This window comes from Equus przewalskii, chromosome 20 (assembly GCF_037783145.1).
Source record: "Equus przewalskii isolate Varuska chromosome 20, EquPr2, whole genome shotgun sequence".
Classification (NCBI taxonomy): Eukaryota; Metazoa; Chordata; class Mammalia; order Perissodactyla; family Equidae; genus Equus; species Equus przewalskii.
This window is the reverse complement of record NC_091850.1, coordinates 56249974-56262271: the sequence shown is the minus strand read 5'-3', so window position 1 is coordinate 56262271 and position 12298 is coordinate 56249974. Positions and strand designations below refer to the sequence as shown.

Sequence of the window (12298 nt, the reverse complement as noted above, 5' to 3'; positions counted from 1 at the left end):
CCTTTTGTGCTTATCCTTAATACAGGAATGTTGAGACTACGAGTCTAATCCACATAAAGGAAGCAGGATGGATGAACGCAGACACAGGGCTGAGAGCCGCCCACAGGATGGTCTTTCAGATGAATCCTGTTCTTTCTAAAGAACTCGCACTGTGAAGTGTCAGACAGAAGAGCTTCCCTTCCATCCTAACTTTTGTCCTCCAGCTGGAGCATAAATACTGCTTCCACAGAAGATAAAAACGATTTGTTTTCCACTTGGGGCTCTGGCTTGACTCGATCTGGACTGCTACAGAGCTGAGAGGCCTGGGCACCGTGAACAAAACTGGAAGGTCGACACATCTTAGACAACAGAACGTTCCATTTTATTTTTCTCAGCAAGGTAAAACCATTTCCCAAGGAAATGACAGACTTCCCACATTACTGCACAGCCAGGGGGGCTACATCTGTCTCTGCTTGTGCCTCGGGTTGGTCTTGCAGTAGATGAACCACCGCCCACGCCTCTTCACCCGGTAACAGTCTTTGCAGCGCTTCTTAATGACGCCCTTGGTCTTGAACCCCAGAGCAGGGGGCAGGCACGGCGCGAGGCGACTGGACAGAAGCGAGGCCACCGCCGGGCTGGGCTTCGCCTCGACGGGAAGTGCAGCTCGAAGGGGTCCCAAAAGGAGTGTGGAGAGCGCGCGGGGACCCCCTGTGCAAGAACTCAGACGCAGGAGAGGGCGCGCGACAGAGACCACCATCTTCTTGATGAAGACGGTCGCCATGCTAAGGCTGAATCTACGCAGGAAAGGAAAAAAGTTGTTATAGTTTCTCCTGCACTGGTGCGCACTATTTCCAGCTTCCTTCTCCCCACCTCACTGTGGCTGAGGAACACAAGGCTGGAGGTCAGGGGCTCCCACCTACCAGCTGCGGCATCAAGCCCGGGGTCCCTGCCGCGGCGCTCAGCCCGTGTGTCAGGAGAACAGGTGCACGGGACAGGCGCTCCGCAATAAGCGCCCTCGTGCAGGCGGGCACGGGCCGTGCAGCCCCAGACCGGCTGCTGGGGCCCTAAGCGTAGCCACGTCCCTCCCTCCGAAATGACCAAAGCGGGCCGGGGTTAGCGGAGCTGCCCCTGCGAGGTCCGAGAAGGCAGCAGCTCAGGCCGGCCTCGGCCCGGCTCCCCGCGGAGGGGTCCACATCCTCGGCGCATGGTCCGCGCACGCCCGACGCACAAGACCCCGGCCCTCCGGGAGCTCCGACTCCTTTCGGGCTTCATGCAGAGGACACGAGCACCGGAGTGCCCGACGTCGACGGACGGCCCTCGGGGAGCCCCCTTGGACCGCGGGCGGCCGGAGGCGCCGAGCCAGCACCACCCGGGAGCACTAAGCCGCGGGGAATCCCGCCAACCCCGCCCCAAGGGTCGCGCGGCCCGCCCACCGCCCACGAGGTCGGGGCGGCCGCCAGATGGACTGACCTGCAGGCCGGGCCGGGAACCCGCCCCCGGGCCCACCAACCCTCGCCCGCGACCTCCGACCCGGCCCACCCGAGGAAACTAAGGCCAGGAGGCCTGAGCTGCGCCCTCCCGCAGCCCAGGCCCGGCCAGCGGCTTCAGGGTAGCCCCGAACCCGCGCGCCTTGCCTCCTCGCGGATCCCAACCCCTCGCGACCCAGGAGATCCCGACCTGGGAAGAAGGCGCCCCGGCCGGAGGGCAGCGCGCTTCGCCCCGCGCCTGCGCAGTAGGGCAGGGACGCAGACGTCGCCAGGAGCGTCCGCCAGGAAGGAAGATGGCGGCACTGTCACGTGACTGCCTTCCTGTACCCGACGCAGAGGCTCTCGCGTCCCATGCCCGGAACCCCCCCTCTCCCCGCCACCAGGCGTCTAAGGTTTAGGGGGGCGTTCTAGGGAGAATGCAAAAATAGGAACGAAAGTAAATACCTAGAACGAAAAAGAAGTCATAACCAATTATACATTTTTACAAACGTACTAATACCAGCGTCCAAACAAATTCTGGAAAAACCACATGCTTGCATTAATAGACATCCTGGGAGAAATGCGACGAGGCTCGGAAACAAGTGGAAGTAGGCAGTGGTCCTAACTGGTTGCAGTTAAATATCTTTTTTTCTCCCTCCAGCATTCTATTACGAAAATTTTCAAACAGAGAGAAAAGTTGGAAGACGTTTACAGCGAACACCCATATGCCCACCACCCAGATTCCACAATTAACTCGTTAAGCCCGCTTTTCCGGGACTGTGTCCGCGAACCCACCATCTGCTTTCCGTGCACACCAAGGTGAGCTGCAGACGGTGGCACCTGCGCGCCCGCCCCCACCGCAGCTGGGTCTTGCACCTGATCGGGGGAGCTCCAGGCCCACCTCTGAGCACCCCTCTGTGGGCACCTTTCCGCTTCAAGAGATTTTCAGTGAATCGCGCCTCTCATCACCTCGCCGTCTTCTCCTCCACCTCCCTGGATTCCAGGCAGTGGGTGGCCTCAGCTCCTGGGGATGCGCGACCCTACCCAGGTCTGAGTTCTGAGTCCTTCCCCCGCGCCCACCGCCCATCCAGGGACTGGCCCCGTGTGAGGTGACCCTCCCGACCGGTCTGTGCACAGGCAGTTTAGAGGACGCCACAAGGAGCAGAGAAGGAAGCGCCGGGACCCGCGAGCCGGGTCCTGCCCAGGTGCGCTGTAGGGCAGTGGGCCTTCGGGGCTGATCTGCATGTGCGATGAGATGACATCGAGTGCGCTGCACTGGTAGCTTCATTCGGCTCTGCTGCAGAAATCAGCAAACATGCTGTCCCTCCGCCACAAAGAAATGCGCATCGCGCAACGTGAATGTACTTCCAGTTTCCTCTCCAAGCGAGGGCCCTTCCCCAATAAAAACACTCACTCGATATTAAGCCCCCATGACTATCGAATATACAGAATACATGTTCGCTTTCCATCCTTCCCCGCCCTGCCCCTGGTACGAATCACCGAGCAGCCGCTAAGCGCTAAGGTGAAGCGCAAACTTCCCGCCTTCTCCCAGCTGAGCCCTGGCCAGCCACCGCACCTCCCGGGCTGCGCTCGCCCGACCGCACCGCGCGTGCGCACTGCGGCAGCGCGAGCTAAATCGCGGCCACGGGGCCCCCGCGGAATACGTGCGCATGCCTGGGCGCTCAGCGCGCCGGGTCAAGGGTCAGCCCGCAAGATGGCGGCGACGGTCACCTTCCTCCGGCTGCTGGGCAGGGGCGGAGGTGCGGCGCTGAGCCTTCCCGGGGGCGCCAGGTGCTTCGGGGTGCGGACCTCGCCGACCGGGGAGAAGGTCACGCACACCGGCCAGGTAACCCCGCGGGCGGGGGACGCGCTCCATCTGGGCCCGGCTGCGTTCAGGCACCTGCCGCGTCCTCACGGTCCGGCCCGGAGGTCTGGGGTGCGCGCGCGGGTCCCCCAGACGGGAGGAGAGCGCGGCGTGTGACGCGTCCGGCCGGGGCTGGGACCCCGGCGTCGGGCTGACGTCGCGTGGTCTTGTCTTGCAGGCGTACGGTGCCGAGGACTACAGGCGGATCCGGTTTGTGGGGCGCCAGAAGGAGGTGAGCGGGGCGGCTCCACGGGACCCGGGTGGAGGGCGGGAGGTGAACGTGAATCCGGGAGGTTGAGTCACCCTTCCCAAGTCGTGGGCGCCCGGCGGCTCTCGAGTCCTGCGAGCCTGCTGAATGTAAAAGGCGCCCGTTTCTGTCCTGTTTCACCCCGAAATACGCACACAGCGTCTCGACAGGGCGGCTCTGGTCTATACGTAGATGGGCGCGGTCTTTCCCTTCACCTCTGCGCCTTGTACCCTGGAGACCCTCGGTTTGAAGTAAGTCGTGTGAACTGTTGAAAACTTCTCCTTCAGTCACCTTCCGGGGTGAGCTTCTCATGGTTCTCACCGCACCGCGTCCTTGGGGGAGCTTAGCTGGCAGGTGGAAATGCACGGGGTCGTTCTTCCCTGGGCGGGTCAGAGACCCGTCAGTTCGCACAGCGTCGTGTGGCCGCCCGAGGAGGACCGTGCACGCGGAGCCCCTCTGCCTGCGTGGGCTTGTGTTCTTCTGGCTCCTTTCCTGCCAGCCGGGTTCTCCTGCAGTGATGTGGGCACTCCGCCGGGGTCTCCTTGAGTCCCTCCTTCCCATCAGTCTGTCGACTCTTCCTGTTCCACCTCCGCTGTCCCTAAATGGTGTCCCCCCTCCCCTTTGACCTTGGTGAGGTGGTCCATTCCCAGTGTCTTGTTTTCTACTTCTGTTCCCCAGCTCCAGGGCATTTCTGGAGGAGCTCACGTGACCATGAATTGGCTCACTATAAAGTGATGATCTCTGAATTCGACCCCTTCGCTGCTGTGTGGTCTGACGACGGGGTGGCAACAGCTTGTGTTTTGCTTGTCGACTGATCATTTGGCTGCGTTAGTGCTGGATTGGGAAGTATCCTGTGGCCTGTTCCGGGTTCAGTGGGAAGGGGTGCCCTGATTGAGGGGTGCTGCCAAGACTCTTGACAGTGAAGGGGTCGTGTGCAGCAGGTTTGCCGTCCTTGGTGGCGTGAAAGTCCTGTGGATTCGCAGTCCGACAGGCTTGAGGCTGAATTGTGCATAGGACAATCCCTCTGAGATTCAGTTTTCCTGTTTGACAATGAAAACCATGGGAATGTTTTTTGTAGAATTGTAACTATCTGAGTGAGATAACATGTAAGCTGTGTAGTGCAGCCTGCACGTGGAAAATCCCCCTTCTGTCATCCTCACAAACCGTTTTTGTTTATTCCTGGGGCTGTCAGTGTGTTCCCAGGGCAGCATCTGTTCCTCAGGCTGCGTTCTTCAGTCCTGTAGCCCCATGCTTCACAGTCCGCTCATGACATTGGGAATGGGACGTTTCTTCTCTGTGCCAGCTGTCCTGTACATTCTCATGAAAATGAAAAAGGCAGGAACAGACAGATTCTGGGAGGACGAGCAGGCCCCATGATCATGGCGGTGGGAAGGGTTCTCCCAGCAGAGGTGCAGTGTCCACTCTCAGGTGTCCTGGGCATCCGAGGCTGGACGCCATGTTCCATGTTGAGGGTGTCGTGGGGCAGGGCAGGGCTGTGGAGGTGGAATCCAGTGCCTGGGTGGAGTGGTTTGGAGCAGATGGGTCCTGGGGCCCTGGGCTCCTTCCTGCAGCCTGGCCCCCAGCTCCTTATCTCAGGTCTGATGCCTTAGGAAGCACCTGGGTCTGTCATAAGCCCAGCTCTGCTGGAAATTCTCCATGTGGTTCCTGGTTTCTGATTGCCGTGGCAGGGGACAACAGGGGAGCAACTTCGAAACAACCACAAGACAAAATCAGGGTCAGTGAAGCCAACAAGCAAGCGAGGAGGCAGTGCTGATGGTGTTGCTCCTCTCTGACCACTGGGGACCTTTCCTATCAGAGATTGTGAGTTCCTGGGGGCACATCTTGATGTTATAAAGGTGTGCGGCACGTCTGTAATGATGAGGCTTCCTGCTCTGGCTTTCATTCTTTCAACAAAAATTTAGCGTTTAGTGGTATTTAAATTTCTTTTTGGTTTCCAGGATGTTGTTTTAGAAAACTTTTAGGTTTACTGAAAAATTGCGCAGAAAGTACAGAGTTCCCATCTACCGCCTTGCCCCCTCACGCAGTACCCCATTAGCATCCTGAATGAGTGTGCTGCGTTGGCTACAATTGATCATTTGAAGTTTGGGAAACACTGACACATTGTTACTGCCTCAGGTCCGCAGTTACATTAGTTGCATCACTCTGTGTGGTGCATTCTCTGGGTTTTGACAAGTGCCTGATGTCTGTCCACTGTTCCGTTGTCACACAGGGTAGCTTCGCTGCCCTAAAGATCCGCTGTGCTCCACCAGTTCATCCTTCCGTACCCCAAGCCCCTGACAGCCACGGACCTCACTGTCCCTGTGGTTGGCTTTGTTGTATTTTAAGAAATAAACTGAAGCTGAACTTACTCGGAAGAACAAGGATAGCAGGAAGCTGGGTGGTTGAGCCGGGCTCTGCAGGAACAAACAGGGAGTCTCTGTGTGTGGCTCTTGGCCAGTTTTGACCAGAGGTGCCTGGTGTGGTTTGCAGCCTGTCTCCAGAGGAATCCCTGGCCCCTGGGCCTGTGACAGGTTCTCCCAAGGGGATGCTCATGTGCAGAAGAAGGTGCCAGCTAGCCCCCACCCCTCAAGGAGGGGACAGAAGTCTGGCCCGCCATGGTCCTGGGCCACCTGAGGGAAGTAGAAGCCGGAACTGACCAGAGACGCTTCTACAAGTTGTAGAAATACTTTGAGTCCTTTATGGTCATACAGGTAACATTAGAAGCACGTTTCCTGTCCTCTAGTGGAAGGATGGTGTAGACAAGGGAGCATGGTGCGCAGTGGCACTTATGGCGGTAACAGAGACGACAGTAATAGTGTTGCCTGCGTGCCCTCAGAGCTGGGACGCACTGCCAGCACCAGTGTCATGTCTCTGGTTACAGGCGGGGCTCTGGTCGCCTGCCTGGCTGCATCCAGATTTGATGAGCCCCTGGTCGCCGTCTGCCTCAGTTACTGACCTTGTGGGGTTGCGGGCACTGAGTTGGTGTAGACAGGAGAGTGCTTACAGCACTGCCTGTCCCAGGGAAGCTGCCAGCAAGCGTTTATCGTAACTTGTGGCTCCCGGTGTCGCTGTTACTGGGACAGGCTTCATTGGTGGATTTGAAGATAAACACTTGGGCAGAAAGCCCAGGATGCCAGGAGGCTGAGGCCCGTTGAGCACAGCTCTGTGCTGCCCTCCACGTCCCTTGGGAATCTGACTGCCATGTCTCAGCGGTGGGGGCAGAGAAGGCTCACTCCCTGACCCAAGACCCTCGGCGCCCAGGACTGGGCATCTGTCACAGGTCGGCCGCCCTGGAGATCCTGCCTGCATCACACCTGGCTGGCAGCTGCGGTGGGTGGTGGCCCTGCGACCTCACAGCTGGCCCTCTGTTCTTTGGGACCAGCTTCTAGGCGCAAACCCCCACTGACCAGAGCGATTTCCCGTGGCGCTGACACCTGCCTTACCTGCTGCGTCTGTTGCGAGAACGTGAACTGTCCTCTGAGGGCGTCTGGCCGGCGTTGTGGATGGAAGAACAACTGACCCTCCTGAGTGTGAAATGCCCTCGGACCTGCGCGGGCTGGCCCAGCTCTTCCCCGAGGGCTTGGAGCCAGCGTTTGTGCAGCCAGCTTCTCCTGGGAGCCGGCAGAGCCCCCACGCTCGGGGAGTGAGGCTGCTTCTCCGCAGAGGTGTGGGGAATCCTGGTGGTTACTGCCCACGATCAGGAGCGAGCCAGACCTGCAGTGTCTTCCACCATGGTGAGCCGTCAGACCTGGCACATCAGTGTGTCGCTGACTTCGTGTTGGCTTTAAGGTGTACACGTGTACATGCACATGCACACACGTGCCCACGAGGGGTAGGGAAGCTGAAGAGCCCAGGGATGGGGCAGGAGCCCCTTCGTAGCTGCAGGGAGAAATCACCACCCCAGGAACAGGGTGGGGGGTCACCAGGACATAGAGCCTGAAAGAGGGCCCCATGTGCTGTGCTGGTGCTGAGCTCCGGGCAGGAGGCAGCGTGCTCACTGGCTTAGGGCCGAGAGGCCCGGCCATCCCAGGAGCCATCCCCCGTGGAGAGCAAGGGTGGACTTGGACCCCCACCCTCTGCAGTCAGCCCCTCCCATGTTTGTGGATCTTTGATTAGTGACACGGGCACGAGAATGCAGTCAGCAGGATTCTGCACCGATTTTGTTTTCCAGAACCCTCCTCACGCTCTGTGACGGGCTCCTGGAGAGGCTGCCCACGCTGTCTGGCTGTCTTGAGGAGCACGCTGGGCACCTTCTAGGGCCTTTTGGAGACTCGGGGCCTGCGGTTTACATGGGCCGGCCCTTCCGAAGTGATCCCATGGCTCCCTGCCTCTACACGCTCGCCTCCCCACGCGTCCCCGCTGAGTGTGTCATCTCTGTCGTGAGGGGGAGGCATTCGGACTGTGAAGTAAAGCCTGTGGATGAAGAGGAGCCCAGTCTGTGCTTCCTTTGGAAGGGTGTGGACTGTCGTGGACCTGTACCCCAGACCCAGAAGGACAACTTGAGACTGAGTTCGTGGCCCCGAGGTGCAGGCGCTGGTGGCCAGGAGATGAGCAGCGAGGGTGCGCTTCGATCCCTCCCTGGGGGCCACACGACTTCCTGCCTGTCCCCAGGTCTGAGCCCCTTCTCTCCTCCAACCCTGGCAGCTTTGGCCCTGGACTCCATCACCCACAGGGCTCTGAACACCCCCGTGCAGAGAGCCCACATGCTGTTTTTGAGCATTTTCCCCAAACTTAGTTCAAAAATTAATTTGGGTGAAAACTTCAGTTTTTATTGTGCTTTAAAAATTATATATATGTGTGTGTACACATGTATATTTGGCTAAATAGAATTAGCATTAGTGTTAAAAATATCTGATATCCTAAATACTTGAACTGGGGCTTTTAGTTTATTTTAAACTTGTAAATTTCCATTAACAGGGTCGGTGTTTTACAGAACATTACTACTATTTAACTGTGTTATTATTTCCTTTTTTACTAGTTTTAATGTTATTTCGTAGAATCATGCGTTTTATATTTAATGGATTTAATCTCAGTTTTTTGTAAGGGAGTAAACTTTCCGTCAGGAACTGTCACCTTCAGAAACAGGAGTTAAAAGAAAAATGAGAACAGCTTACTGACAAATGAATTTAAACCTAAATATCTTTACTCTGCAGTCAGTTGATCAAGAGGTGAATGAAAAGGTGTTTTCGCATTTCTGTGGTAGTGATGTATAAGGACTAACGCTTACAGCGGTTGGACAGTTCGGGGCCTGACGCCCTGTGTGCTTAAGAAGACACTGCGTTTATGGCTAACGGATGGCACGATGTTTTTCTGCATTTGCTCCTTCGTAAAGTCCAGCAGTGCGTGCTCCTCTTCTGTCCTCTCCTGGGGGAGGGCGCGTGATGGAGCCCGAGGTTTAACCTGGAATCGGGAGGCGGGGATGAGGCAGCTGTTGTGACCGGCGGGTGCCCTCCTGGCTCTCTGATCCTGTGGTGACCCAGGTCCCGGGAGCGAGGCGTTCATCATGGGAGCTGCAGCGTGAATGACAGGGGCGGTCCCGTGTCAGTCTCAGCTGCCCTTCCTGCAGGAGAGGGCCCGTCTCTGACTGCGTGACGGGGCCTGGGGGCTGGTTAGTGCTGCCTTGTGACATGTCTGTCACTTGGGCAGACGCCGTCTTATTTACGCAGGTGCTTCCTTTGTGTGGCTCTGGCTCATCCACAGCAGAGGGGAGGCCGGCTGTCACTGCGGCCGCTGTGAGCCTGGCCCCCCTGCCTGCAGGAGCTTGTGGGCCAGTGCGGCCGCCCCACACAGCTTCTGGAAGTAGAACTTTAGGAGAAAGCTTTGCAGAATCACCTGTAACTGGCAAAGCTTTTTAAAAATAATTAAACCTTTCCAAATGTTGTCCATGTTCCCTGGGGTCAGGGCATCAGATCCTGTGAGAGACGTTGACTGTACCTGTCTCAGTGGCAGCGGAGCCTTCTCTGTGAGAGTGTGACAGGCTTGGCCGTGCTGCGCTGTGTGTTCTGGATAGTCAGCTGGGTTTAGAAAAACAGTTCACTGAGTCGATCCTGCTTGCTAACTTATTTTCAAGTTTTGTTAAAATTAAATGATCCCCCAATTTGTAAATGTTTTTCCGTCCCTGATCTTTGCTTCCTTGTCCTCCCTAAGGCAGCAGGCTCTCCGTGAAGGTGGGATGCTGGGCCCGCGGGGCTGGACGCCTGTTGGCCCTGGTCTGCCAGGACACACCTGGCACAGCAGTTCTGCCCCATAATGACAAACGTGCTAGGATCATTCAGGCGGCGGAATCGCCAGCGGATAGAGCTGGGAAAGTGTGCGTGTTTGCACACATGTTCGTGTATGTAGAGAGAAAGAGGGATGGGGCAGGGGAGAGGAGAGAGCAAATGATAAATGGGGCAGAATGGTAGCATTTGTTGAACCCAGGTAGGGGTAAAGGATAATTCTTTGCACTATTCTAATTCTTGCAGCATTTCTGTAAGTTTGAAATTGTATGAAAATGAAAAGCTGAGTGTGTGTGTGTGTTTACATGTACTGAGTTAAGTGATTTGTGTGTTTTGAAGATGGACAATGAGAATATTGAAGGGAAAACGTACAGAATATGCCTGTGCTGGCAGTGTCTGATTGTGTGTGTCGGGGTGTCTGCATAAATTCAAATGTCGTGACATTACCAAGTTTTGTCCTTGTCTGTACGGGTTTTTCTTTTCTTGTTGCAGGTGAATGAAAACTTCGCCATTGATTTGATAGCAGAGCAGCCCGTGAGTGAAGTTGAGAGCCGCGTGATCTCCTGTGACGGCGGTGGGGGCGCTCTTGGCCACCCCAGAGTGTACATCAACCTGGTAATGTGGCCGTCCTTCCCAGCACCCGCACATTTCTGCCCAGTTCTGAACCTGCCCACGACATGGCCCTTCCCTGCTCACTGTGGCTGAACACTGTCCCCTCAACGTCGCCTGCAAGACCCTACGAGAGGGACTGAGTGAAGCGGTGTGTGCAGGGCACCTTGCCAACTGTGACGTGCCGTGCAGTGTGCTTAGTGTGACCGGCACTGACTGTCCACCTTCGTCTCAAATGTGGGCATCTGTCTTTCCCTGGAGCCATCCTTTTGGTGCCTCTGTAGTCCTTTTTGTCCGTTGATCAGTATACACGCAGAGCCTTAGAGAGGAAGGGAAGTACATGCGCGTTAGAGCCCATGAAGCTCAGGTGTGCACACCGTGTAGGAAGGGAGGGGGTCGGCAGGACCACTGTCACCCCTGCTGCTTGTGGCGTGAGCTCTGCTTGCACCCCACATGCCCGTCCCCGGGGTCTGCTCAGGGCTGACGTCGGCCCTCGTGGGTGGGAGAGCAGATGAGGGTCAGGTGAGGGCAGAAGTGGCCGCTGTGCTGACTCTTTGTGTCCGTGTGGCCATCCTTTGAGGTGAGGCTCCCAGCGAGGCAGGGTGGAACCAGAAGTGGCCGCTGTGCTGACTCTTTGTGTCCGTGTGGCCGTCCTTTGAGGTGAGGCTCCCAGCGAGGCAGGGGGGAACCAGAAGTGGCCGCTGTGCTGACTCTTTGTGTCCGTGTGGCCGTCCTTTGAGGTGAGGCTCCCAGCGAGGCAGGGGGGAACCAGAACTGGGCGCCCGGCCTTTGGCGCTGTCCTAGTTCTAGTTTGTAGGAACCTCAGACTTCTTGAGATGTTTCTAGTGGACAGTGTATTTCAAGTTTTCTGCACACTTTCGGTGTCCACTGTCTAAATGTGTTTAGATATGAAGTAGAACATGGAAATGTGACTCTCTCCTTCTGAATTCTTTCAGGACAAAGAAACGAAAACTGGGACATGTGGTTACTGTGGACTCCAGTTCAGACAGCACCATCACTAGAGCCACTCCTTGGGCCCAGGAGGTGGCACGAGGGAGCATTTCCCTGGTAAACGGCACAGGTGGAGGCCCTGGTGCTGTGCGTGGCGAATAAAGGGCGTGTTACCAGGGGTCGGCTCACGGCTGTTCTTTTCCAGCGATCGTGGGGAAGCTGGACTGCTGCAGTGTGTCCTCCAGGGGCACGTGGCCGTGCTGCCGTGGCACCTCCTTCATCCATGTGACCACACTGGGCGACTGACAGACGGGGCGAAGGGAGGGGAGAGTGACTTTGCTTCTTTTGCAGACGAAACAGAGGTTCCGAGAGCCTGGGGGCTTCCGCGGGGCTGGCGCTGGACCCGGCCTCAGTTCTGACGGAAGCGAGTGCTTGCCCGTCACCTTGCTGTGATTGCACTCTCCTTCCCTCCTCAGCTTCTGGTGGAGTCACAGTGTCTCAGAACCAAGAGTTTATGGATCCATTTGAGGGTGTTAACAGTCACATCAGGCCAAATTAAGGACATCTAAAAGATTCTTGATTATAATGTATTTTAACAGAAAAATAAAAATAGGAGTTATGAGGGAGGAGAAGGGAGGCTTGGTGGAATGATCCATGAGTCCTGACGTGCGAGTAACGGGCCTTCCAGGAGGGGATGGGAAGGGAACAGATGTGAGGTGAGGCAGACAACATCCTGAGCTGAAGAAAATCCCACACTTCTCAAGGGCACTCCAAGTTCCCAGCAAAACCGGTGAGAAAAGGCACAACTAGATGTATTCCGATTATAACAAGTGAAGCTCCAAACTTTAGAGCCTCGAGGAAAGAAAGCTGTCTCAGCTTCCCGACAAAGATGAAGTCGCTATAAAGGAAACGTCGGGAGGCATCCAGCTTTCCGTCCTCAGCACTGGATGACGGTAAGATAGGG

At 56.7% G+C, this 12298-nt stretch overlaps 2 protein-coding genes across 5 annotated transcripts; one reads left to right on the top strand and one right to left on the bottom strand.

The window, feature by feature from the left end:
• Positions 1 to 339: 339 nt before the first annotated feature.
• On the bottom strand, positions 340 to 3057 carry MRPL36 (mitochondrial ribosomal protein L36). 4 transcript variants are annotated; one of them, XM_008537096.2, is made up of 2 exons: positions 3022 to 3057; positions 340 to 773 (listed from the first exon to the last, which is right to left on the bottom strand). In XM_008537096.2, the coding sequence occupies exon 2, from the start codon at positions 758 to 760 to the stop codon at positions 437 to 439; it is 324 nt and encodes a 107-aa protein (XP_008535318.1). In that variant the 5' UTR covers positions 761 to 773; positions 3022 to 3057; the 3' UTR covers positions 340 to 436. The 4 variants fall into 4 exon arrangements, with proteins under 4 accessions (XP_008535318.1, XP_008535315.1, XP_008535317.1 ...); XM_008537093.2 differs by lacking the exon at positions 3022 to 3057 and adding an exon at positions 1657 to 1784; XM_008537095.2 differs by lacking the exon at positions 3022 to 3057 and adding an exon at positions 1614 to 1692.
• A 16-nt stretch (positions 3058 to 3073) lies between these two features.
• On the top strand, positions 3074 to 11512 carry NDUFS6 (NADH:ubiquinone oxidoreductase subunit S6). Its single transcript, XM_008537092.2, has 4 exons — positions 3074 to 3291; positions 3488 to 3541; positions 10267 to 10389; positions 11340 to 11512. Exons 1-4 carry the CDS (start codon positions 3160 to 3162, stop codon positions 11403 to 11405), a joined length of 375 nt encoding a protein of 124 aa, XP_008535314.2. The 5' UTR covers positions 3074 to 3159; the 3' UTR covers positions 11406 to 11512.
• The last annotated feature ends 786 nt before the right edge of the window (positions 11513 to 12298 follow it).

What these genes read in the sequence shown, in the direction of transcription:
- MRPL36 (XM_008537096.2), bottom strand. Translation starts at nt 760, where the DNA reads ATGGCGACCGTCTTCATCAAGAAGATGGTGGTCTCTGTCGCGCGCCCT.
- NDUFS6 (XM_008537092.2), top strand. Translation starts at nt 3,160, where the DNA reads ATGGCGGCGACGGTCACCTTCCTCCGGCTGCTGGGCAGGGGCGGAGGT. An exon ending in AGGTCACGCACACCGGCCAG is followed by an intron (nt 3,292 to 3,487) that starts GTAACCCCGCGG and finishes CTTGTCTTGCAG; the next exon opens with GCGTACGGTGCCGAGGACTA. An exon ending in CCAGAGTGTACATCAACCTG is followed by an intron (nt 10,390 to 11,339) that starts GTAATGTGGCCG and finishes GAATTCTTTCAG; the next exon opens with GACAAAGAAACGAAAACTGG.